At 40.5% G+C, this 24,907-nt stretch overlaps 3 protein-coding genes across 8 annotated transcripts; 2 read left to right on the top strand and 1 right to left on the bottom strand.

Moving 5' to 3' along the window:
• Positions 1 to 48: 48 nt before the first annotated feature.
• Positions 49 to 3,872, top strand: hwa (huluwa). The gene is made up of 3 exons (XM_039999917.1): positions 49 to 900; positions 1,522 to 1,717; positions 3,333 to 3,872. The coding sequence occupies exons 1-3, from the start codon at positions 319 to 321 to the stop codon at positions 3,497 to 3,499; spliced, it is 945 nt and encodes a 314-aa protein (XP_039855851.1). The 5' UTR covers positions 49 to 318; the 3' UTR covers positions 3,500 to 3,872.
• An 858-nt stretch (positions 3,873 to 4,730) lies between these two features.
• atp5fa1 (ATP synthase F1 subunit alpha) lies at positions 4,731 to 9,620 on the bottom strand. 2 transcript variants are annotated; one of them, XM_039999905.1, is made up of 11 exons: positions 9,488 to 9,620; positions 8,320 to 8,398; positions 7,969 to 8,138; positions 7,399 to 7,572; positions 6,907 to 7,073; positions 6,058 to 6,358; positions 5,738 to 5,962; positions 5,555 to 5,662; positions 5,316 to 5,460; positions 5,046 to 5,196; positions 4,731 to 4,959 (listed from the first exon to the last, which is right to left on the bottom strand). In XM_039999905.1, exons 1-11 carry the CDS (start codon positions 9,545 to 9,547, stop codon positions 4,881 to 4,883), a joined length of 1,659 nt encoding a protein of 552 aa, XP_039855839.1. In that variant the 5' UTR covers positions 9,548 to 9,620; the 3' UTR covers positions 4,731 to 4,880. The 2 variants fall into 2 exon arrangements, with proteins under 2 accessions (XP_039855839.1, XP_039855840.1); XM_039999906.1 differs by lacking the exon at positions 9,488 to 9,620 and having other exon boundaries at positions 7,969 to 8,142; positions 8,323 to 8,398.
• Positions 9,621 to 10,086: 466 nt separating this feature from the next.
• Positions 10,087 to 23,462, top strand: cunh18orf25 (chromosome unknown C18orf25 homolog). 5 transcript variants are annotated; one of them, XM_039999911.1, is made up of 5 exons: positions 10,087 to 10,306; positions 11,156 to 12,061; positions 18,885 to 19,055; positions 19,493 to 19,604; positions 19,729 to 23,462. In XM_039999911.1, exons 2-5 carry the CDS (start codon positions 11,221 to 11,223, stop codon positions 19,916 to 19,918), a joined length of 1,314 nt encoding a protein of 437 aa, XP_039855845.1. In that variant the 5' UTR covers positions 10,087 to 10,306; positions 11,156 to 11,220; the 3' UTR covers positions 19,919 to 23,462. The 5 variants fall into 5 exon arrangements, with proteins under 5 accessions (XP_039855845.1, XP_039855844.1, XP_039855846.1 ...); XM_039999910.1 differs by having other exon boundaries at positions 11,153 to 12,061; XM_039999913.1 differs by lacking the exon at positions 18,885 to 19,055 and having other exon boundaries at positions 10,089 to 10,306; positions 11,153 to 12,061.
• Positions 23,463 to 24,907: the final 1,445 nt, after the last annotated feature.

Raw genomic sequence — 24,907 nt, 5'->3', positions numbered from 1 at the left:
ACACAATAAGGCACACCTGTTGGTCTGTAATTTATGTGGCGGCCAACTGAGCGCTGCACAGTCCTGTCAAATAAAGCCAGTGCTCTGATAGCAGTGAGAGCGCATGCCTACAGTGATGGAGACAAGAATGATTAAGGACAACACTCATATTTGGAGGCTGCATACATTTGAGATGCAGGATGGCATCAGATAGAAAATACTGGCAAACAAAAAAAAGACAGTCCACATTGATTTAAGAGATCGAGCCACCTGTGTAAAGAGAGACGACCTGTAATCTGAAGTTTTCCCAAATTCAGCCTCCATGTGTTTAGGAATGAAATGTCGCAAGTAAGTGAAACCACAGCATCCAGTCTGACTGAAGGGAACCCTGTGACGAGTTTGACCTTAGTCGTTCTCTTGCTCGTTCCCTGCGTGGTCGTTCTGCTTCTGCTGAACTGCCTCTTGCTGGGTTACAAGTTACTGATCCTGTCAAAGAAGAAAATCAGTCTGTGGCCAGAACGCACGGAGGAGATGCTTTTGCGGTCTCCTCAGAGAGTCAGACTGTCCGATGTGGCGTTTCCTTTGCGCCAAGACGGGCGGAGAGCGTATTTATCGCTATCAGAGCCCGTGCTCCCTCATCCCGTTACTTCTTCCAGAGCTTCTTCCAGGGAAAGGATCGGTCTGGATCACAGGATCCGGCTTCTGAGGCCAGATGGCGCTACAGGTTCAGGGTCTCAGAGAGCGCCGAGCACCATCCGGGCAACCTCTCCAGAAGCTTGTTTTACCCCGAGACTAAACCTGGCCTCCAGCTCACGGACCTACAGCCTCAGCAAAACAGGCTGGCGCAGGAGTACACAAGTTTTACCGCACGATTCAGGGACTGAAACCAGAGTGAACCTTGTTCCTCCAAACACTCCTATGGTGAGTAATTGGGTTTTTTCCCAATTTTTTTTTTTTGACAAAGTATTAAACGTTGAGTCGCAAATACTTCAAACTGCGCAACTGGCTTAATTAACCCAATTTAGGGCCCCGTTAACCCCTTTGTTACCGCTCATTGTGTGCACAGGTTTCCTGTGTGTGGTAGCTGAATTAAGTACAAATGCAAAGAGAAGTTCAAGGCCTCACTAGAAGCAGCAAAACCCTCCCATTAGTAACTGCTTTTGTGTTGCATGCTCTGATGTTACCAAATAAACTATCTGTAAAATAAAAATATACCAAAGAAAGTTATTACACAAGGAATCTCTGAAGGTTGTCTGGAGTCCAAAGCCCTGGGCAGCACTGGTTTGGTGGTAATCCATCTGCTATATAGTTTGCCTGCACGTTTAAGATCTTTTGGGGTTATTTTAGATGTTGCAAAATATATATTTGCAAGTATTTCAGCACATAGAAGAAATAAGTCTAATTTTATCTTGAATGAAGTGTGATGTGATGCAGTTTATCACTGGAAGATGTTAATCCTTGAAAGAGGTGTGTGTGTGTGTGTGTGTCTGCAGTAGATCGTGTTCTTATGAGCAGCTTTTTGTATCCCTTTGTTTTCTGCAGGAGACCGAATTTGTGGGTCTGATTCGGAGGAGCAGTACTTATGAGATGCTGCCGGGTGTGGACCCAGGTGTTGCAGGGTGCAGGGTTGACAAGATAGACATGGAGTGCGAGTACACCAACCTGCATTCAGAGGCGTCCTGTCTGAACGCATCTGCAGCGGGTCCTGGACTGGATAGTGATTTTGGAGCAAGTGCAGGTACTTCCCCTCACAATGATCACCACTACAACAACTTCACTGTATACAAATGTCTTCAATAACTGATGTTGATCCATACATGAAATGGGGCTTGCATGTATTTTGAAAACACATTTTATTCCTGACTGAAAGTACTCTTAAATTAAATCCACCAGTTTCTAGACAAATAAGAAAATGTTGGCATATTAAATTTTGATTGTAGCCCAGAAATGATCAGGAAACTGACCCATGATTTTTATGCGTACACTCACTGGCAAATTTGTCAGGTACATCTGTTCAGCTGCTCAGGAATACAAAGACTAGCCAATTACATAGCAGCAACTCTTGGCAGACATGGCCAAGACAGCCTGCTGAAGTTCAAACTGAGCATTTGATTGGGGAAGAAAGGTGATTTAATTGGCTTTGAACATTGTGCGGTTGTTAGTGCCAGGATGTTTTAGAAGTTGTTGATCGTCTGTTATTTTTTTATTTATTTTTTATTTTTTTTAATTTTTTCCCCCACACAAACATCTTGAGCGTTTACAGAGGATGATCTGAAAAAGAGAAAACATCCAGTCAGGGGCAGCTCTCTGAGTGAAACTGGCTTATTAATGCTGGAGGTCAGAGGAGAATAGGTAGAGTGCAGTAAGTCAAATAACCGCTTGATACAAATAAGAAATGCAGAAGAGCATCTCTAATGCATAACATATCAAACCTTTAAGCAGATGGCCTACAGCAGCAGAAGACCCCACACTGGGTGCCACTCTTTAGGAGTGGCAACTAAGGAAAACTGAGGCCACAGTTCTCAGAGATTCTCCAAAATCGGACAAAGGAAGAGCGGAAAAATGTTGCCTGGTCGATTTCTGCTGTGACATTCAGATGGTAGCGTAAGAATGTGCTGCATAAACCATGATTTGTATTAGCATTGCAGGCTGGTGGTACAATGGTGTGAGGGATACTGGCAAACTTTTAAATGCCACAGACTGTCTGAGTGTTGTTGCTGACCGTGTCCATCCCTTTATGAACAAAGTGTGCCCATCTTCTACTGACTATTTCCAGCAGGATAACGTGCCATATCACAAAGCTCAAATCATCTGAAACTGGTTTTGTGAGCATGGCGATGAGTTCACTGTAATCACCTGAAATCTACATGCACTAAATCCAAATCAGTAGCACCTTGGGCATGAAATCTGCAGCAACCGTATGACACTATTATGCCAATAATGATCAAAATCTCTGAGGAATCTTTCCAGCGCTCTGTTGAATCTATGCCGTGAAGAATTAAGGCAGTCCTATCCAGAACTAGTTAGATATACCTAATGAAGTGTCTAAGTGTGAATAATTGCTTTAATAATTGCAGAAATCTGTAAACTAGTGATCACGGGCAGTGATATCTACACTAAATTCTTGGAAAGATTAGAAAGTTTTCTTCTTGTTGACCTTTTACTACGAAGAATGTCTGCGTAGAATTTGACCGCAGATGAAGAAAAGATATCGGAGTGTAATTCATGCACATAAAAATCCAAAGTTTGTGTGATATGAATCCTCCAGTTTGCAATCACTGAAAACAGACTGTGCAGCAAAGTACAACCTTTGATCCAATAAACATCTAAAGTGGAAATGCAATTCCTTTCAGGGGTCTCCCTGCGGATTCTGTCTGCAGACAGTGACGGCCTGTCCAGTGGAGTGCTGGCTTCAGCTCTGGAGTGGGATTATTATGACCCCTGCTATGTCAAACAGAATAATATACCCAAACATAAACATCACAGACCTGCAATCCACATGAAACAGTACTGGGTGTAAATTTGTACTTTTAATGTTTATTAATGTGTATCATGTATTTATTCCATTAAGTTTTTTTTTTTTTTTAGAATTTCTTTGTCTCATTAACACTATTTAACACTTTATACAAACTGACATAGTTTTTGTTGTTGTAAAACTCACCCTTCCACAGAACCTGTTCAGACTATGTTCTTCTTCACTTTGACTTCAGTTACTATCAAATGTTATCAGTGCACTGATAACACGCTTCACTGATGTTAGTTAATTCATCTCACAGTTTCATATGCACTGGCCCAGTGGGCTGGTTCTAAGTATCACAAACATTTTCATAACAATCAGTTTCACAGTTGATTTGAAATTCTTTGATTCACTTTGATCTGTAGACTATGTAAAATATAATAAAGTACCTATTGATGAAATTGTTAATCTTTATAATAAAAAAAAAACAACTTCATGTTTACATACTTTTGTTTCGCCATGTTCCAGTTGCCTCTCCTGACCAGCAGAGGGCGCGCCTGGTGATATGGTTTGTGATAGGATTGTGCTTATTTTTAAAAATGTCTAAATAAAAAGGCAGCCGAGTCTTTGCAGTAGATTAATAACACAGAATAAAAGGACACTGGCTTGAACGGTATTCATAAACAGTGCTGCAATGTGGTTCAAGTATACTTGCAGTTTTCAGAATACAGGCTGTATGTATGTATTAATGCATCTTGCTCAGTCACAGAAAATTTAAACAGTTCCTTTCTGTTTAAGGTCTTCAAGCCTTGATCTTAAAAGAAGCTTCAACTACAGCACATGCGATGAACCTCTAGAAAACTTTACAATGAGCTCTAGATGTTTATCCTCTAATACAACTGATCTAGGCTGAGATATGGGTACAACGACAAGACGATCATCCTCATCAACCATTTACTTCCAGTTTCTAGGAAGTTTGTCTTAAACAGTGTTTGGAAACTAAAGAACTGAGCTCAAATAATGAGCCTGACCTGATAAAAAGCTGAATTATGCATTTCTTGGCACTGAAACAAAGTTTGAGTGTATGATCATATGAATACAAATGAGAACTATTTGCATTGCTGGTCTTTTGAAATTTGAGGGATATACAACTGCAGCAGTTTTTTTTCTGTTACAGTTTTAAATAAATGCTTTAGCTCAGTGCTTACATGTAAATAATTAAAGAATAGGCAACTGGGAAAATACAAAAGCTCCACATAACAGCAGTACTGTAAAAACAAAAAAGGAAACTGAGTCAGAGTTAGGTGGAATACTTTATTCTCTGTTCAGAGAAATCTGTACATTTAAAGATCAAGTGCCCTTTGAGGTTTTTTTTAGTTCATAGAAAGTATAACTGACACTGAACTATGCAAACATGAAAACAACCAGACCAAAAAGCACCACTTTACTCAAAGCTGGAGAGGAAATTCAACACAATTTGTTTGAGCTTGGCATCGGATGCCTCAGAGATTTTGCCATCAGCCCTGCAATGAAGAACAGATTGAGATGTATTGTAACCAATGCATTAAAAATAAAGAATCTACTACTGCTTTAGAAATGTTAAACTCACTTAATATTTGCCAGCAGGTCCTGGTGCTGGCTCAGTATGTGCTGCAGGAACGCCTTCTCAAACTTGGTGATCTTGCTTGGCTCCATTTTGTCCAAGTGTCCCCTCACACCAGCATAAATGACTGCTACCTGTTCTTCAATAGCCATTGGAGCTGAAAGATGGAAGTTCATGGGCACAGTAAGTAAGACAACTGCAGAATGGATAAATTCTATTTTTTTTTTTTTTTTTTAAATGGATGCATCATTTTCTATACAAACAGCAAATACTCACAGTACTGTCCCTGCTTAAGCAGCTCAGTCAGACGGACGCCACGGTTCAGCAGCTGCTGAGTGGCAGCATCCAGATCAGAACCAAACTGAGCAAAGGCAGCCACCTCACGGTACTGGGCAAGCTCCAGCTTCATGGTACCAGCCACCTGATGATGGACAGGAAAAAGGAAGTTAATGTGAAAGACTCCCAGCACAAAAATCAGTTGAGAGACTAGAACTAGGCAAGACTGAAAGACCAACCTGTTTCATGGCCCTGGTCTGGGCAGCAGATCCGACACGTGACACAGAAAGACCGACATTGATAGCTGGACGAATACCCTTGTAAAACAGCTCAGTCTCCAAGAAGATCTGCGGGATAAAACATATTTAATGGTGGCTGAGGATCCAAATCAAAATGAGGGAAGGCAACTTACTGACACTGACCTGTCCATCTGTGATGGAGATGACATTAGTTGGAATGTAGGCTGACACATCACCAGCCTGTGTCTCAATAACAGGAAGGGCTGTGAGGGAGCCACCGCCGAAGTTGTCGTTCATCTTAGCAGCTCTCTCCAGCAGACGGGAATGCAGGTAGAAAACGTCTCCTGGGTAAGCCTCACGCCCGGGGGGACGACGGAGCAGCAGGGACATCTGACGGTAAGCGACAGCCTGCAGGAAAGCAAGAACCAGACACAGACTTTAAACACAGTTTTTTTTAGCTTGTGTTAAAAAACGCTCTGTAGCATGAGACCAAATAAACTCACCTGCTTGGAGAGATCGTCATAGATGATCAGGGCGTGCTTTCCATTGTCTCTGAAGTACTCTCCCATGGAGCAGCCAGAGTAGGGAGCCAAGTACTGCAGTGGAGCAGCATCAGAAGCTGTAGCTGACACCACTATGGTGTACTTCATGGCATCAGCATCAGTGAGCCTCTTCACCAGCTGAGCCACTGTGGACCTCTTCTGGCCAATAGCAACGTAAATGCAATAGAGCTTCTTCTTCTCATCAGTCCCATCGTTGAAGCGCTTCTGGTTGATGATTGTGTCAATGGCAATGGCAGTTTTTCTGCAAGACAAATGAGGATACACAAACCACCAGTTCACATTTTTGTGCTTAGAACAGTTTTAGAAGATCTAACAGTCTAAAAAAAAAAGTGTATTATATTATAAAGAGTGTATTTCTAATCCATTATTCATAAACACAATAGAAATCCTAGCTTCCAGCATACAAAAATGACACCTTGTTCACAGTGATGTAAGCTCATGTAGATATATGGAATTATTTTGCACATTTGGTTTCCCAACTGACAAAAAACAATCAGATGTTTCATGAGACATCATATTTGCAACGAAACATGAAACAAAGCTGGTAGAACTTAGCCTAATATGAACTAATGGGTTTAAAATGTCATTTATGAAGTAACAAAAAAACTTGTCTGTGAAAAAAATAATGGTTAAGTGCTAAAAAACACAACAACAACTTATTATAATAATAGGGTATCTGTGACCCCTTCTTTGGAAGCGTCACTTCCACTACTGTAGAAGCACTTAAAAGGCACTGGAAATCACATCAAATACTCTGTCGTATTCAGCTATTCACTTTGAGCCTCTTACCCAGTCTGTCTGTCTCCAATGATGAGCTCACGCTGTCCACGACCTATGGGGACCAAACTGTCCACAGCTTTGATGCCGGTCTGCATGGGCTCCCTCACAGAGATACGGGGGATGATACCAGGAGCTTTCAGTCCCACACGCCTGCGAACCTTGGAGCCCAGAGGGCCCTGTGGAGAAAATGATGTATAAAACCATCAAGTATACCATCAATCAACTCCACAAAGCCAAAGGCCAAGCAAAATTGGGTAAACAAAAATCTCTTTACACATATTGAAATTTAGTTGAAAGTTAATGAACCAACTCCTCAGTTTACTAATAGATTATTAAACAGCAGTTTCAATCATTTATCAAACATACCTAAAACTCTATATTTAACCATGTGATCATAAACTATAATATTTGAAGTTTCAAGTGCTGTTCGGCAAGAATAAGCAATGACGCAATTAATTTAGAATCTGGAAAACAAGATTCTCTCAGTTTTCTGACAGGTACCTTTCCATCGATGGCATTTCCAAGAGCGTCCACAACGCGACCCAGGAGCTCCTCGCCTACAGGCACATCAACGATAGCGCCTGTTCTTTTGACGATGTCGCCCTCTTTGATCAGCTTGTCATTACCAAACACCACGACACCAACGTTGTCAGGCTCCAAGTTCAGAGACATACCCTGGGTAGGAGAACAAATAACCATTATTACCTTTGTTTGCATGAATTTACCATGCAAAGTACTTGAACAACCACTGTATTTAATAATCCATTTTAAAGGTCACAGTATGTGGGTAAAGACTAATCAAAACCACATCTTTAACTCAATTTTCTGCCAACAGATCCACTTATTAATGTTTGGCCAGAATATGTTTAATTCAAGGAACAACACGTTAACCTGGGATTTAAACTTGAGGCAGTAAGCTTACCCAGTGGCTTACAGATATTCTTTGCTGCTAAAGTAAAAATCTATCATTCTCCAAACACCTTTGACTTAAAATGATCTAGAAACTGTTTAAATATTTTTATTCACTCGTGGTATTTAAACAAGGTCATTATGTAAGACTTAGATAGTCACCTTAAGACCAGAGGAGAACTCCACCATCTCCTCAGCCTGCACGTTCCTAAGACCGTACACTCTGGCAATACCATCACCAATAGACAGTACGCGACCAGTCTCCTCCAAATCAGCACTGGTATCAGCTCCCATGATCTTCTCCTCCAGAATTGATGAGACCTCAGCAGTGCCTGTAATGTATGATAAGTGTTTACATTTCAGGGTTAATAAAGTTCTATGAAACTAATTAAGACATATATATTGTGAGATCTTTACATAGTGGTTCTTCCTCAAACATTGCTGGGGAGAAATGTTCCAAAATAATTTCATTTCTTAGACTCTAGGCTGAAGCAGACTTCCTAAAACACTGACCTGTTTTTTTCTGCAGCCATGGGCTAGAGGTGTGTAGATTCTTGGCTCCTACACAAGCCGCAGCAACATTCTTTGATACCTTTATCACATCAAGAAAGAGCGAAAGAATTAGTTTTATCCAGGCTGGAAATACAGCAGTTTTCAATCATTAATTATTTAAAAACAGTCTAACCAAATATAAACTGGCAGCTTATTAGGCAAACTAAAATTAAAGAGGTCATGATGTCAATCATGGAATAAATCGTTCCAAATGAACATTATAAAAAATAATAATGAAACCCCCGTCTTTCATTATTAATTACATTGTATGATAATTTTTGAGATTTGTTGTGCTGTTAATTTTGAAATGTCTAATGTTTTGTCTATAAAAAAAGTAGATGATAAACTTAATAAAATCCCCAGCTGCTAGGGAACCTTTCTACCAACCGTCAACTCAACACCAATTATTGTGAAAATACAGAAAACACAGCAAAAAAATAAGTGACCAAAGTAAAGATTACAGACTGGACTTGCTTTAGGTGTCACTGCCACTGGATTTAAATCACTTATAGCTCCCTGAGTCACAGAGGTGACAGGCAGAAATAAAATTTAAAAAGCTACATACAGAATACACATGAACTACTGCACCATGCATTACAGTGTCATTTAATCACAGCAGCTATATTAAAATTTTATAAAAGGTTGGGCTGGTTCTAAGTATGAAAAACTGTATATAAAAGGTTTCAGGTCATAGAGTCATAGGACAATCTCAACCGATCCATCCAGAACAGTGAAATGTCTACCATAATGTTGCTTTATGTACTGAAAGAACTGTGCAAAGCTTGCTTGATAAATACATTTTGACTAAAGCTGTCATACCGAAGGGGCCAAACCTGACCTTCAACACCAAGTTACAGCTTTGTCATTTCCACTGACACTCGCCTAGCAGTGCAACACGTGGACCAGCGTTTGCTTTTTTTTTTTCATTTATCGACTCCTCAAGTTGGGTTTTGCTGTCTGTCAACTACAAACATGTTAGCAACAGTGACTGGCACTGTGAAGGGCCCAGTGCCCTCCGATGCAAAGACGTGCGCGCGCACAACAGCCGCCATGGTTTTGTGCGAATAAATTCTTGTTTTTCCTTAAAGAAGTGAACAAAAACGTCACATATATAAGTAGAGGTGCTTACCAATCCAGCCCTGCGGGGCAGGTTGCGGGCGAGAGCCGCTGCGATGCGAACTGACAGCATGTTGGTGTCCTACGAAGTCTGTCCTGCTCCTGGAGAGGAGAGAGAAGGATGGCGGACACGGCAGCGAACTGTAGAGAGGTCACCGCGACCCGGAAGTACTTCAAAATAAACCACTCTCCTGACTTTTTGTAGTTTTTATTTATTTATTATTTTATTTTGTTGTATTTCTTCGGGTTCCCTTTAAAAAGTGTGTCGGTAGCTGCATAGATCACAGTAAAATAAAATCATTTGGATACTGACTGTACTTCAGTTTAATTTTTATGTTTTTTAAAAGATGGCTCCTGTGGCTCCTCCACAGGTCATTAACCTAAGGAATAATGCGGATATATGGAAAGAGAGAGAGAGAGAGAAAGAGAGCGAGGGCTGGGGGTGACAGAGGATGGTGCTCGGAATAGTGTAAGATGGAGGCAGATGACCCGCTGTGGCGACCCCCTTTGGGGAAAGAAGCCGGTAGAAGAAGAAGTATTGATTTCCGAACAATAGGGGGCGCTCGTCTAAGTAGCGCATACAGGAAGTGGCGCACGTAGCTTTGTGAGCGATGGAGACATTTTAAAAAAAAAAAACATACAGCTAACTGCTAAACAGGGCTCGCGGAGCTGCGAGTCTTCTGCGTCAAAACACATTCAAATTCTTCCAAGTTGTAAATAAGTCAAGTGCATTCAGCGGTGCACAGTTTACATATCAAATATCAGAGAGGTTGCACGTTACTGAAGATGTCGAGTGTGACACTTGGAAAAGAAGAATATAAGTAACTCTGCGGTAAGTTGTAACTAGCCGAGTGCTATTTTAAAGGCTAAGTTGGTTATCGCTTTTGACTGATAGCTGCTGACATTATCCTGCTTGTTACAGCTCTGGCTGGATTCGTAGCGCTTCCATTTTTAGGCTAATGAGAGGCCGCTATCTTGCAACGTGAATATTTTTTCCACGTCTGCCTGTCGCCAAGTTTGGGAATCTTAAGGTTATGACCGAGGTTAGCTTCACTGTGCAGCTAAAAGGGTGTGCTAGTTCCAGCTAGCCCTTGACACAACTAACTGAAGTAATTTATCCGGGAACAAATAAACATCCTGTAGTTTACATGGGTACTTTAATGGGTTTAAACCTTTGTTTAAAAGGGCCGTTTTCGCTGTCTGTGAAACCTAAAACTAAATCAGATGCTTAGCACCTACTAGCAATACCGTTAAAAACATATTCTGGCCAAATATTGTCCGACATTTAATGTGTCTGTGTTTTATACTTAAAGCAGTAATTGGATTAGAAAGGAAGAAGTATTAAACTATAATATTCCACTTTTATTTATTTTAGTATAGGGTATAGCTTTGATTTAAGAACTTTACAGTTATAGTAATATTTGTTAATTATTCACTCTCCTAAATATTTCCAAATAAATATTGTAGTAAAGAATTTATATGTCATGCAAGATATTTATTTTAATTTGTGGTGTTTTTTTTCATGTAATTCTTTTGTAAAAGTAATTCTTTTCTTTAAAATAATTAAGGTTTAAAAACAATTGTTATTGTCTTTCAAGTTTGTGCTGTTAAAAAAAATCTTGTATACATTTTTATTTAGATTGTTTAACTAAAGTTTGTGATGCTTCGTTTCCTCCAGCAGGTGAGGTCCTGTCCAGGGACATTGGTCCATGCTTGTTGGACCTTTGGGCGCTGGGCTCAACTAGCATGAAGATGGCTGACTCAGAAAAGGCAGAAGAATTTGTAGATGCTGAGTGCCCCTCAGAGTGCCTTGATGAAGCTCAATCAGCCACAGCTTCTGTTCAAGCAGAGCAGGATGAGCATCTGAAAACAGAAACCACTACCAGTACCAGTTCGCCCCCAAGGGAAAAGGAGGCTGACAGCCCCTTGAATACAGAGGGTGAGCAGAGTCTCCTGTCCATGCCATGCTTGATGAAGGAGCTTCGCAGAGACTCACCAGAGTCTCAGCATGCCTCAACAGGAAGTGACAAACCCGTGTCTCGTCATATCTACGAGAGTGACTCCTCGAACCCCTGCATGCTCTCGCCTTCATCCAGTGGCCACCTGGCTGACTCTGATACGCTCTCCTCAGGGGAAGAAGGTGCTGCTCCTCCCATAGGAGAAGAGGAAGAGGGCAGCATGGAAGCTACAGGTGATCCTGGGCAGGCAGGAGGAATGCAAGCATCTGCCACAGTTGCAGGGGGAAGGAAGTCTCGACGGTCACGTTCAGAGAGTGAGGTGCCTCCAAATACAATGGCTGCAAAGAAGAACCGCTGCCAGCCCACCATGATAGCAGCCGCAGGAGGCCAGGAAAAACAAACCAATGGCAAGTTTTCAAAAGTGAAAGGTCACCGCAGTCAGAAACACAAGGAGCGCATGCGCCTGCTGAGGCAAAAACGAGAGGCAGCAGCACGGAAGAAGTACAACCTGCTGCAGGACAGCAGTACAAGTGACAGCGAGCTCACTTGTGACTCCAGCACCAGCTCCTCCGAGGATGAGGATGATGACACCTCAGGGGGTAGCAAGACAATCAAGACAGATATTCCAGGTAATAACCGATGTTTACAACGCATGCTTAAGAGCTCAGTACTACTACCATCACTGTCCACTAGCAGCCACTTAGTATTTCATATAAATCTCTGACTCACATTGCAGACTAGTACTGGTTTACAACATAAGAAAGTATTGACTACTGATCAGTTAGACATAAGAGTCTGCCTGCATGAGTTAAAAAAAAAATTGTCAACCAAATCATTAAACTGATACAACAACTGTACAAATCCTTCCTAACATCAAATCAATAACAGGGCTGCTTTGTTTGTTTTGTCATTTTTTTCCTTAGTTATTTTCCCATCCATGTCTATATTCATTCAAGTTGTCTTTAGATGTATACAGTATATGTTTAGAGGACCAGCACCTAGTTATAATACAGCATTACTCCTTTCAGACATGTACCGTTTTTAGTCAGACAGACATCATCTTAGAATGCATTGGCTGGACAATCATTCTGTTCAGTTTTATCTAGAAGTCTCAACAGAGCGTCACTCTTACAGGCTGAAGCTGCTGTATGTTCAACCCGCATTTGCATATCACTGTCAGTATGACACAAGTCTAAAATATATGCAGTTGCATTAATGAAATTGCAACTTTGCACATCTCTCTTAGCATTTGTCTTGGTAAGACATCCATGATGAAGAATTTTCACTTTTTCCAACCCAGAATAAAGCTCATTTGCTCTCTCACAGTCTATATGCTGTATTTGGGAGCTGCTACAGCAAACACTCACACATACAGAACCTGGTCCTTGTGATGATGAAGGAGGAAACAAAGTCTTCAAAAAAGGAGATTACACTTCTTCAGAGTTGAAAGTATCCTTGTCACTTTGTTTGGCACTTTATAAACCAACAGTGTATATAAAATTATATTTAAAGCTTAAAGTAAATTAAAGATCATTAAAAAAAATGGTCTCAATATAGATTCATCACCTGATTATTCTTCTTTGGTTCTTTGGTGGTAGGTCAAAACCTCTTTGGAAGCTTTTTTTTTTTTTTTTCTTTTTTCGATTGGCTGGAGAAATCCTGCAAATAAGACACACATACCATGGCTCTCCCCATCACTGTTATATCAATGAAGCTTTAAACAACTAAGCAACATTAATAATATAATTAACAATATAAAGCCCCTTTTCGATTAGTACCTACTTGGATCGACTCGGCACGTTTCGCCACAGTTTTCAGAGTTTTCTGTTAGGTCATAGTACCTGCCTGGTACCCGGTACTTTTTCGTACTTGCCCAGCCGGGGTTCCAGTTATCCGCGCAGGTACTAAAATGTGATGCCGTCAGACTGCATGCCACTGATTAGCTGGTCAGTAGCATCACAATGGCTACAAAAAGCCGTGGTCCCTGAGTCTGCCGAAAAGCCACAGACCGAGTAGCAGGTATATTTTTGCCTCGGCGTCCACCTTTGTTGCAGCGTTCATGTCACATATTAATCGCGTCGTTCACACACACATTAGGAGGTACTAAATTGTAATGGAAAACCAGTCGATCTGAGTCGAGTCCTGGCAAGTCGATCCGAGTAGGTATTGATGGAAAAGGGTCTTATGAGTGACAACCAGGACTGGAACAGAATGGTAAATCAAGCAATCTGACATATCCCATGTCTGAAAGAGACTTAAACATTGTCATGAAACTCTTTCTTACTGATGATTTGCTATGGGAGTCTAATCAACATTGTCCAGCTCAGTGGTAAAAAAAAAGAGTTGAGTTAATGTAACCATTACTGTGAGTTCTGCAGGTCAACAAGTCAGCCATTAATATACACAGCCTTTGCTCTAAATAGACATACTATGATCTCACTGAGTTGCAAGACTCTGCAGCCACTGCTGGTGTCAGTAAGCTGTAGAAATACTGGCTTATACATGAGTAAGGACATAAAATCCAATATCTAATGTTCTGTTTCACTAGATTGCCTAACCTCATAAGTAATTAGTCTGTTTTGTTAGAGGGAGTTTACCAAGTATTTCTTTCACATGAAAACTGCTGGGCATTTAGTATTGCATTTCCTGCATTTCTGTCCTTACTAAATATTCCTTAATGTTTCAGTATTCTTTTTGTCCTGACCCATCACACACTTCACTCCTCCTACAGTGAATCATGTTAGAAATGTAGTTGGGTGCTTTCCTATACTTTAAATGATTTTGCAACACCTTAGATGAGCCCGTGAGTTCTTGTCATCCAGTTGAAAGTGTAAATGCATACAAATATATACAAATCTAATTGAGAATGGCTTTTTGCGAAACTGTGGGCCAGAGGTGTCTACCTGGAATAAACACTCATTGGCAAACGCTGATTGTAACGCCTGCATGCACGTTAGACCCCGTGAGTTTGCTTACGTGTTGTAGAAATCTCTTGGGTGAGTTGAATTCTCCAGAAGTAGCTCCTATCAGGCTGGTGTTTAAAGGTCTGCCAACGGAAGAGAAGCACTCGGTTTACTGTTGGATAATCTTTTGATCATGATTGTGTTCTTTAGTATATAGCTTGATGTATTTTATTATCATTTTTACATTAAAATCAAATTTTAGTTTCTTGTGTTTCATAGATGATCCGTAATAAATTGTTTTTGTATTAGTAAAGGTACTTTGGTTTATATAAAGTCTATCTCTTAGTTATGTCTGTTGCTTTTGCGGCTCAGATTTGAAGTTATTTTGCTTTGGGTTGTTGCATTTACTTTAAAATCTTACACCTTTTCCAAATCACTCGATCAGTCACCCCCAGACCACCAATTATCTTCCTTCAGGGATCTGTAGGACATGAAATGTTTTCAGCCATTTTTTACATCCCGCACACAGATTTGAGTGCTACAACTGCATGATGTAGTCCATCAGCATGAAAAGAGTCGATCTGCACGTTACCTGAAACAAACTGTCATTTTCTCTGTAATGCAAAAGTCCACCTCCGAAGCATGAAAGTGCTACTGTATTTTCTTATGGCTTGGCCTCAATGTCTTTAAAGCTGGCTTCAGACGTGCTTCGGAGAGATCCAGAGTGGGATCCCAGATTCATGGGTTACTGGACAGCGGCTCGTGGGACAGGAACGGCATCGGCAGCGTTCTGGAGGAGGCCATGACACGCTTTGCTGTGATGCAGCGTCAGACTGAGGAGCGCTTCCGCGTCTGGATGGAAAAGCTTGCACACCTCGACTCGGACAACGATTCTTCCAAGCGCTCGAGTGACAGCCCAGAAGGGCAGCAGCAGGCCTCACAGGGGGCACGGCCTTCCCCCCCAAGCTCATTTTTGCCATCTTCAGAGTCTGCAGAGACTATGGCTGCCTACATGTTGGCACGAGAGAACAACAGTCTCACCCACACCCCTATAAACAACAACAACAACATCCACCCTGAAGTTGTCACTCAGAATGGAAATCTAGGTGTTCCAGACCCTGGTCTCTTGAATGTTTAGATTTCACTTCTGCTTCACCCCTCGCAGTTTCTTACTTTGATCTCGGCAAGTGTAGAGATAGTTAAGGCAGAAAGCAATGGGGTATACCCGTTCAAGGATGTGAGGGCACTAAACAGAAACACCACCAGCAGCAGCAGCTGGGCCTGAACTGGTCATTTGAACTTGACTCTGTGCAGACCAGGGGCCCGTGCTATGAAGCAGGTTTAACATGTCTTCTTTATATGGCTTTATTAAGCCTAGCAAACACAGTCACATGGAGTCTGGTTATTGGTTGGGGTTTTTTTTTGTTTGTTTGTTTGTTTGTTTTTAATTAAACCCAGCTATGGGCATTTTTGCATAACATGCGTGATGGTGGCACCAGATGACCAACTGCAAAGACTATGGGACTGTAGCCACTTAAAGTCAGAACAAACAGTAATCCTGATATGAAGAAAATTAAAAATGTAATCCAGGCAAAAAGCCAGGAGGAAAAATTGGCATAAAATTGCATTTTGTGTGAATGTGCAATTTACTAAAAGGCCCATTAGTGATGATGCTCCATCATTGACAAACAAGAAAATATAACTTGAATTACAATGATGTATTTCTTCAAATTCATGTGTTACCTGTGGTTGTTTATTTAGATAATTTTAGCTCTGTTGTTTCAGCTACAACCCGGGTAATGTTAAATCGAATGACATCGGGTAAAATATTTTTTTAAATTCTTGCAAATTTTATAAGGTCTAAGCACTGGAATTTAATCAGTTAAAGAGTCTTGACATATGGAAAGAAGAAATGGGCTCAAATGCTCACAGGCATAAGTGAAATAAAACCCACTCAGTACATGTGCTGTACAGCCCAAAGGATCTTCACAAAAGACAACCAATTGGTCAGTAGTTGGTGCTTTATATACGTTCATCTGTTATGTTGAACATGACCTACTCAGGAGGTCGTGTATTTTGGTGTGGTCTAATGTGGCAGTGTACCCGCAGAAAGAACTGAATTTGGAAGCGGGGGAACCCTGAAAACCTGAAACTAGCTTGGAATCCTGCTTTGTAGCACGGGCCCCTGAGGCTCAGCATGTGTGCTGGCACTGAATCACTGTGAGATTTGACACTGAGAAAAATTCAACTCACCTATTTGATTTCTGCAGCATCTGTGACACGGAAACATGGCTTCTCAATAGACTGAGTCAGGGCTCTTATTGTATTGCTTTGCTTTCTTTCTTTCGTTTTTTTCAGCACCAGCTGAATACCCTCTTTGACACATACAGAGTAACTGTTTTATTTCTTTCATTCAGCATATGAACTATAATGATGGGTAGCCATCATTGCAGTGTTAAGTGGGGTGCTGCTGTGTAATAGCATGTGCCTTGTCATTCCGAACTCATGCTGGGAATGATGGGTAAAGCATTATAGTGCTGTTTCCTTAAGAATCAGGTTTACCACTGCATACCCCCCGTTTGTCTTGAACTGTTTGCACTTTGCTTGTAAACAGTTCAGGAAAATCTTGTGACAACCTTTATTTTGGTGGCATAGCTTTACTAACAGAACATTTAAACATAGATATGCCTATAAATATAAACACAATATACTAACCCACACAATTTCTTGCTTTTTTAAAAATCTATATTAAGGATTAGACGTGTTTACATTTTTAAATAAAGGCCTTTCTGTTACATTTGCTGCTGGCGCTGCATTTGCGCAGTAACATGAAACGAGTGATTGAGGAATCTGGAAAAGAAAACTTGTGGTTATTTTAGTAGCTTAGGTGTAGATTTTATAACATCATATAAGGCATGGGTTCTTTTGTTGTGGCTATTGGCTGCATTGGCCTCAAATCTTCAGTCATATTATAGTAATGGGTATTTGTCTACTTCAATTTTGTTTGCACTGGTCTGCCAGTTTATCCAGTGTCCCCACCAGGCACTGCGTATTCGCATCTTGACTTTAAACTGAAAACCCAGGCATCAAACGTGCAGATATAGAGCAGTAATACAGCTGCAGTATGGTGCATGGCAATGTTTACGGATTTTTTTCTAATTAAAAAAGAAAAGAAAAAGTGAGATCTATGTGATCAAGTGGCCTTCTGGTTCACATCCTGTGGTCTTTGAAAGGGGGGAGGAAACAATCCTCCTTGAACCCCCCTCCCCCCCACACTGTTTTCACTGATGTAGATGACCATTTGGGTCTTATTTCTAAACACTGCTAACAACCATCACAGAGACTGATGAAGGAATCTTTGGCCTGATCATATTTAAAGTTAAGATGTTCAAAAGTGTTCTCTATATGTGTATATGTAGCCCTATGACTGTCATTTTTACAGAGCCTAAAGCTAAGCGACGTGTTTCCCCCACCTGTTTGCATGCGAGTATATTAGTATATAGAATGTGCAAGGCCAAATTAGTTTACATCAGCAGCACGTGTGCAAGCTATAGCTTTTCCTTATGCTGATAAATGGTGGCTGACGGGACATTTTATCTCTATATTTTTTTTCCTTTTGATTGTTTTCCCTTGACCCAACGGTTTCATATTGTGTGAAGATTGCTTGTTTTGTAATGCGTTCCTTTGCCATTACGGATTTAAATAGATCCAGCGTCAGCTCTCCTGTACTCCTTAAAACTAGAATGACTTTTAAATCAACAGTTTTGTCAGCACAGTAACGAGAGCCTGTGCATGAAATCAAAATGTGCATTAAAAACAACAGCAAGGACAGTCCATTGTTTACCAAAGACACTAACCTGGTCTACATTAGTGCTTTTCTATCTCTAATACATGGCCTTTATATTGGCAAGTGCTTGGTTTCTTTGGTAACCCTAGTATCTACCTATATCAGCTATTCATAGGCAGTGTTCTCTCACAGTACATGCTGTCCAGACAAAACCCCTCTCACACACCCACAGATGTCTGGATAGCAGAGTGTGTGTGTGTGTCTGTGTCTGTGTGTCTCTCTCTCTCTCTCTCTTTCCCAGGGACTCCTTTTTACAGGGTAGAACAATTATGTGCTCCCGCTCTTCTAGTTACTCCTGTTGTTTGGCTTTGTTTTGTTTAGTTTTTTTGACTATCCCCACTACATTTCATTCACTGAGTAAGATTATTTTGAAATGTGTTTTGTAACGACTGTACTCGAGTGTAGTTTTTATGTGAATGGCTGTTATTTTAAAAAGCAATAAATGGAAAGAACAAAAGGTTTGTTGATGTGCTTCAAATACAACCATCATTTTTAAGAGTATAATGCATTGTTTTATTTTAGAGTTAATGTAGACCTTTACTTCAGGGGAAACGGGGGACCAATGGGGGTTTTCTTGTGTCTATTGTAGATGCTAAGACTTAGCGGGTCTGTGGAAGCAGTGTCCAGTCTCTCATTCAAACAGAAGTCGCACTATTCCCAGGCATGATTTGAATAATGAAGTGTTTTCTTTGTTCTCTGCAGACGGGCCTCCAGTAGTGGGTCACTATGATATTTCAGACACTGATTCTAACCACGAGAGTATGAATGTGGAGGCAGTCCGGCCCACGGTGATAAAGCATGAGCTAAAAACACACAGAGGCCAGGATATGGCAGCTCACTCTGGGTGTGTAAGAGCTCTGAGCTCTACCTCAGGTCAGTTACAAACCCGGTATAATAAATTCCAATCCTCTCAGTGAAGGCAGGACATTTTAAAGGCATGGGTTGTCATCAGTAAGCTGAAATGTGCCGTATGGCAGGAAGCGGTCTTATTAATCTCAGCAAGACACTTTTGAAGCACTCTTTATTCCACACACCGCCAGCTGGCATTTGATGTTACTAAAAGTCTTGACCTTTTTTGCAGCCGACAGAACATGAATATAAAGGCAGCCATCTAATGTGTCACTCCATGCTGTCCAGTCAGTTTTACAAACACCACTGTCAGCTTCATCTCTGTTTTGTGTTGGGGTTTGTGTTTTTTGTGTGTCTGTGTCAAAGCAGCTGCTGTCTTCACGTGTCAGCGAGGTCTGAAGCGCTCTACTGCTTCGGCCCTCCTCACAAAGCATGACTGTGTTCCTCTACATTTGTTTCAGGCCACATGGAGGCAGAGCTGTCGCACAAGGAGAGCTCTCAGCACAAGGGCCAGATTAACATTGTTTCCTCTGACAGTGAGGTGGAAATAGTCGGAGTGCAAGAAAAAGCACGGTAAAGACTTTCAGTGGGGAAACTGTAAAATTCTACTGTTACTGCCCACCCCTCCACTGAATTCAACTTTTTACTTTTTTTTTTTTTTTTTTTACTTTTTTTTTTCTTTCCTTTTCAAATCTAGATGCGCCCATCCTTGCGGGGGGGTCATAAAGAGTTTGTCCTCCTGGAAAGAGAACTCAGGGGAGCAGTTAAACAGCACAAATCAATCACAGCTCTGGACTACTGTTTCCCCTCAGCCCAACTGGGTGTCCCCTCCTGAAGTGGTGGACCTCACGCTGGACGAGGACGGCGGACACAAATACCTACTTTAATTAAAAAAAAAAAAAAAAAAACCAACGTATACACTGAAGACTTTTTTTTTCCCTACACACCTCTTCCTCCAACTGCTCCTCATCCATCTTGCCTGTCCTCCACGTTAAAGCTAAACTGAATCCTTTCTAGAGTTGTGGCCTCGCCTGTAACCGTTTGTGGACTCTTCCTGCTCCAAAGCACTCTTTTGTTTTTAACTTTACTGTTGAACAATCATGTATCAAAGCCATTCAACTGGTGTGATTCCCTGACCTTTGCTTGTCAGCTATGAATTTTAGCTGCATCTAAATGGCACAGCACCTCAAGTGAAGGTGGAAATGTACAAGAATGATTTATCTGGTAATGATAGCAATATCTTCCCTTCATTTAATACCTCAGTTACCCTCCAATACCAGATATAGGCAGTGTGTCATGTGCTTGCAAGCCGTATAGTGAACATTTCAAGTTGCTGCTTTAGAGCAGGTCAGTATCATGAGATGGCTGTGAACCTGCTTCACTACAGACTTTGAATGAAATGTTTTCAGAATTGATTTGGCTTTTTTTTCTTTTCTTTTTTTTTTTTTTTTTTGGAAATCTGCAGCCACCTGAGGTCAGAACAGAATGGCAGCTTGTACACTTTCTGTTGTACAGTAGACCATAGATAAATGACAAAGTTTACTTTGTATCTGTCAAGGGTAATTTTCTATTTTTTTCCCCCCCATTTTCAAAGGTCTTGCCACTGGACTTGCATTTAGATCCGTCTGCCTTTATAGATTGTTTTACTATACGGTGTACAACCCATGCTCTGATGCTGTCAGTGAGTGCTTTGCTTCATTTGAAAAGAAGTATCGGATATTTAGGGAAACTTTCACTATTTTTAGAGAGTTAGATGAGAAGACTGGTAACAGAAATCTATTTAAAAAAAAATAAAGCAGTTTAGAGCTAGGTGGATGTGGTTCTTGAAGTAGAGTGGTAAATGGACTGTATTTATCGCTCTTTTCCCTTCACCCACATTCATGCAAGCACTTTTTTTCTGTCCATGCCTAAGCACTCGCACATGCATCCATTAATGGGAACTCGGGGTTCAATATCTTGCCCAAGGATCCTTCGACATGAAGAAGAGCCAGGGATTGGATCGCTGATCTTCCAATCAGTAGAAGACCTTTAATCTTCAGAGCCACACAGAGAGTGAGGCATCCCATAATTGGAGAGTCGGGTTTTTTGATTTCCTAGCTCCATCTAGCCACATGTCAAAAGGGTCAAAATTTTGAACTCCAGAATCTTCCCATTAATGTGTAATCTGCATCTGACTGTTAGTGTGATAGTGCTGGATGCATGTTTGTGTGATGGGTGTTTTAGGTGGGTGACAAAAAATAAAAACTAAGACTGCAGTCCATTTATATTCGCTCGACAGAAATCAGGGAAACACTCTCTCCAAGAGCCACATACTAGTTCCTTTGCATTTACTAGTTAACACATGGTATATCAGTATGACTAGTTAAAAAAAGTAATAAAAGAAAAAAAAAATTTAAATGCTGTTACATGCTGTAGTGTGAAACCCCGGACACTGCGTACACATTGGTCTTTGACTGACGAGTCATTAACAGTTATCCTCCTTTTATACTCCTTATGTAAACCATAAATTACAAAATGAGCTTCATGTTTCATTCTGTATGACCTGAAACTAGTGATGGAGCCCATGAAGTCATCAGGGAAGCGTTCAGTGAGATTACAGAGCAAGCAGGTTGACGGCTGTTTTCCGATAGGCTCGCGCACAACCAGAAGTCTTTTTGCAGCCAGAGGAGTCACCTGCTGCCGGCTGTTAAAAAGAATACAGGTTTAAGACACTTGGGAGTTGGTTTCTCCACCTTTAGTATGGTCAGAAATAAATAGGTCAAGTAGATGGACACGAGCATGCTTGCAGTTTCCTTGGTCTCTATTCTTTCTACTAAGCTAACTGGCCGCTAGCTTCACACAGTCAGGTTATCGATCTTCTCATCTAATGTTTACTCATCACCAGAATGCCAATAAACATTTCTGAAGAAGTCACTTCATTTAAAATTTCAGTTTTTGTTTGTTGCCACTATAATACAGGAACAATAAAACTTTTTATTTTTGGTTGGGGTTGTCTTGTTTTTTGGGCCCTCCACAAGAATTCAAGTTTGTCATGTGACACCTGGGGGAAATTAATTGCACACCTGTGATTTGAAGCCTGGGAAGAAAATAAGCAAAAAAAAAAAAAAGACCAAGCTACAAAACACTACGACAGTGCTGTTTTTGTTTTCAAAGATGCATTGGAAGCCACACTTTTGTTACAGTGTCTGAGTGTCCAAGGGCGACTTTAATTATCAGTGAATGTATGTCCTTGCCGTGCTGGCTGGTTGTACTTATTGTTTGCATGCTTACCTTGAATGGATGCAAACTCCTTTAAATCTCTGGGGACCCCTTTATAATAACTGAGGAACTGTATCTTCCAATGAATACTGCAAAGCAAGATGGCCTGAATGCCTTGAAATGTGCACTATTTCCTTTTAGAAAGGTTTAAAGCTTATTCTTTTACCTTACAAAGCAGCGGATTTTGCTATCGCAACAATAAATATTTTAATAATAGATGTGAATTTCACAAACACACATATATCTATACATATATATCTATAGAAAAAGAGTAAAAGTGATGTTGAGTTTATGCCTAATGTGTGAGTTATGGGGCATTTATAGATGAGATGATTACTGTATAAACTGTTTTCTGTTTTTCTTTTTGTTTTTCAACCCTGATCCTCAGGGCCTGCTTGCTCTCTTTCCCGCTGTCTTCTTTTGTCCTCGTGCAGTACTGCAGCCACGCTGGCTAAAAAAAATGTAATCAACAACTTTACAGGCTATTTTAACACATTTCTTGTAATTGCATATTTAATAACATACACTTTCCTAAGTGACGCTTGATAATTATAGATTTATTTTAACTTCTGCTGGTCACAGAAAGATAAAATTTGAACGATCTAAACCAAAGTCTATATGGAGCTTATGTTCTCAGTTTATTTCCCAATTTATTCTTAGAAATTTACTATGTGAATCTGAATCTCTTCATTTGGAAGTCAGTGAATTTGCTGTGAAAAGATCGAATATAGTTACAAATTGAATATATTGTTGAATATATATTTGGTTTTACTTGGCCAGTTTTTTCTGTTATATACATCTACCACTGTAAGAACTCTGTACCACAACACTTCAGCTTGCAAAAACCATTTTGCTGTTTTTCTGTGGGACTATTATGAAATGCTAGCGAGGCATCACTTGTGTCTTTAGTGATATAAGTGTGGTAGAAACCACGGCAGTGATGCTGGTTGCACATAGCATGTTTGGTGGCATCTTTCATCCTCATCTCCGATGTTATCGTCATTGCCGGTATTTCAGCCTCGCTCTTCTGTTTTTCTTCCGTTTTGCTGTCAGTATTTTAACTTAACAGAAGTGTTTATTTTGTTGCTTCTGCAAGTCCCTGACTTCCTTGAAATTATGTCTGTAGAACAAAAAGAAACTATTTTAAAACTAAATAAACGGACCGTTATTTAATGAGCTCTTGTCAAGTCATTTATTTCTGTGTTTTACAAGCATATATTTGCAGTCTTTGCTCGTGTGCTGTGACTGGTGTCAAGATTTTGCTAGGAAAATTGGCAAGAGGGGGATTGAATGAATGCATAATTGGCTGCCTTTTCTGGCAGACCAAAGTGGTGTAATTAATCTGAGACGAGGATGGTGACACGTTTCAGCCTTTCAGGTATGTTTACAACTTTAGCATAAAGTGCAATTTGAATTTCACTTTTAACAGTTCACCCTAAAAATGTTAAATCATGTCATTACAAGACTGATAAATGTATCTGAATTCTTGCTTACTGTGAGTGTTGTTTGAGTGTTCTTATCTGTAGAGTCCTGTGCACAAGTCTCGAGCCAACCCTCATTCCTTTTACATTTTCATCATGAAATATAACTATAAGGTAAGAGGGAACAATATAAGTGAGTTACTGAAACGTGCACACATGAAACACAGTATATAAGACAAATAGTTCGTACAGTTCTAATAGCTTGAAATTAATATTTGGTATGGCCGCCTTTATATTTCGACACAGCCAGGAATCCTTCTCCAGGCTTCTTGAAGAACATTCAAAGCTCTCTTTGGACGTTGGCTGCCTTTTGTTCTGCTCTCAGTCAAGATGATCACACACTGCTTCAATAATTTTGAGGTCCAAGCTCTGGGGAGGCCAATCCGTGACTCCATTGTGTTTTATAGATGACTGTTGACACTCACTGTTGTACCTCTACCCTGACGTCCTTGGTACATATTCATGATAATAAGACGTGTTGCCACTGGTTTTCAGTCCAGTTCTTGTGTAATTTGGCATACCTCAACATACCTTTCTGCCTGTTTCTCTTCCTTAAGAATAACTCCTTGATAGCGACCCCATTAAGACCATTTATGATTCAGTGAACATTAGAAGGATGAAGTGAAGGCCCAGATGAATCTCTCCATCTTACTTCTAAAGGACATGACTTTCAGATGCTGCTCATCTGCTATAGATTTTTTTTTTTTTTTTAGCCCTGATGCTTCTTCTTTTGTACTCCACTTGTCGAGCTTCCTCAATTTGTTTTAGGGAGACACTGCACACCACACCAAGATGTGCCAAGTTTTAAGCTAATATCTTTTTGGAAATGGCCTTGTTAGTGCAGAAATTGAATTTTATGTCAAGCTGACAGTTTTCCTATATGCAAATAAAGAAATGGGAACAAGTTATGTGTTTACAACTTCAAGTTCTTTCTAGGTTGTCTGCCACAAAACTGGTTTAACAACAACACTAGTTCAACCTTCAAGTTAAGTATCCTTTATTGTGTTTGAATGATTGATAGGTCAGTGTTAAGTGACTTAACAAACAAACAAAATGGTTACGTACAAGGCCTGGATTGAAAATGAGTGAAAAAGCAGCCAATGTCCAAGAACACTTTAACAGATCTTCAGAAGCCTG

Source organism: Simochromis diagramma, unplaced genomic scaffold, assembly GCF_900408965.1.
Source record: "Simochromis diagramma unplaced genomic scaffold, fSimDia1.1 OVJJ01000596.1, whole genome shotgun sequence".
Lineage (NCBI taxonomy): Eukaryota > Metazoa > Chordata > Actinopteri > Cichliformes > Cichlidae > Simochromis > Simochromis diagramma.
This window is presented reverse-complemented; position numbering and strand designations above follow the sequence as displayed.

Coding starts and splice junctions, on each gene's coding strand:
- hwa (XM_039999917.1), top strand. CDS start 319: ATGTCGCAAGTAAGTGAAACCACAGCATCCAGTCTGACTGAAGGGAAC. Junction 901..1,521: donor TTCCTCCAAACACTCCTATG/GTGAGTAATTGG, acceptor TGTTTTCTGCAG/GAGACCGAATTTGTGGGTCT. Junction 1,718..3,332: donor TGATTTTGGAGCAAGTGCAG/GTACTTCCCCTC, acceptor AATTCCTTTCAG/GGGTCTCCCTGCGGATTCTG.
- atp5fa1 (XM_039999905.1), bottom strand. CDS start 9,547: ATGCTGTCAGTTCGCATCGCAGCGGCTCTCGCCCGCAACCTGCCCCGC. Junction 7,573..7,968: donor AGTTCTCCTCTGGTCTTAAG/GTGACTATCTAA, acceptor TCTCCTACCCAG/GGTATGTCTCTGAACTTGGA. Junction 6,359..6,906: donor ATTGGAGACAGACAGACTGG/GTAAGAGGCTCA, acceptor TTTGTCTTGCAG/AAAAACTGCCATTGCCATTG.
- cunh18orf25 (XM_039999911.1), top strand. CDS start 11,221: ATGAAGATGGCTGACTCAGAAAAGGCAGAAGAATTTGTAGATGCTGAG. Junction 12,062..18,884: donor AATCAAGACAGATATTCCAG/GTAATAACCGAT, acceptor TGTTCTCTGCAG/ACGGGCCTCCAGTAGTGGGT. Junction 19,605..19,728: donor GGAGTGCAAGAAAAAGCACG/GTAAAGACTTTC, acceptor TTTCAAATCTAG/ATGCGCCCATCCTTGCGGGG.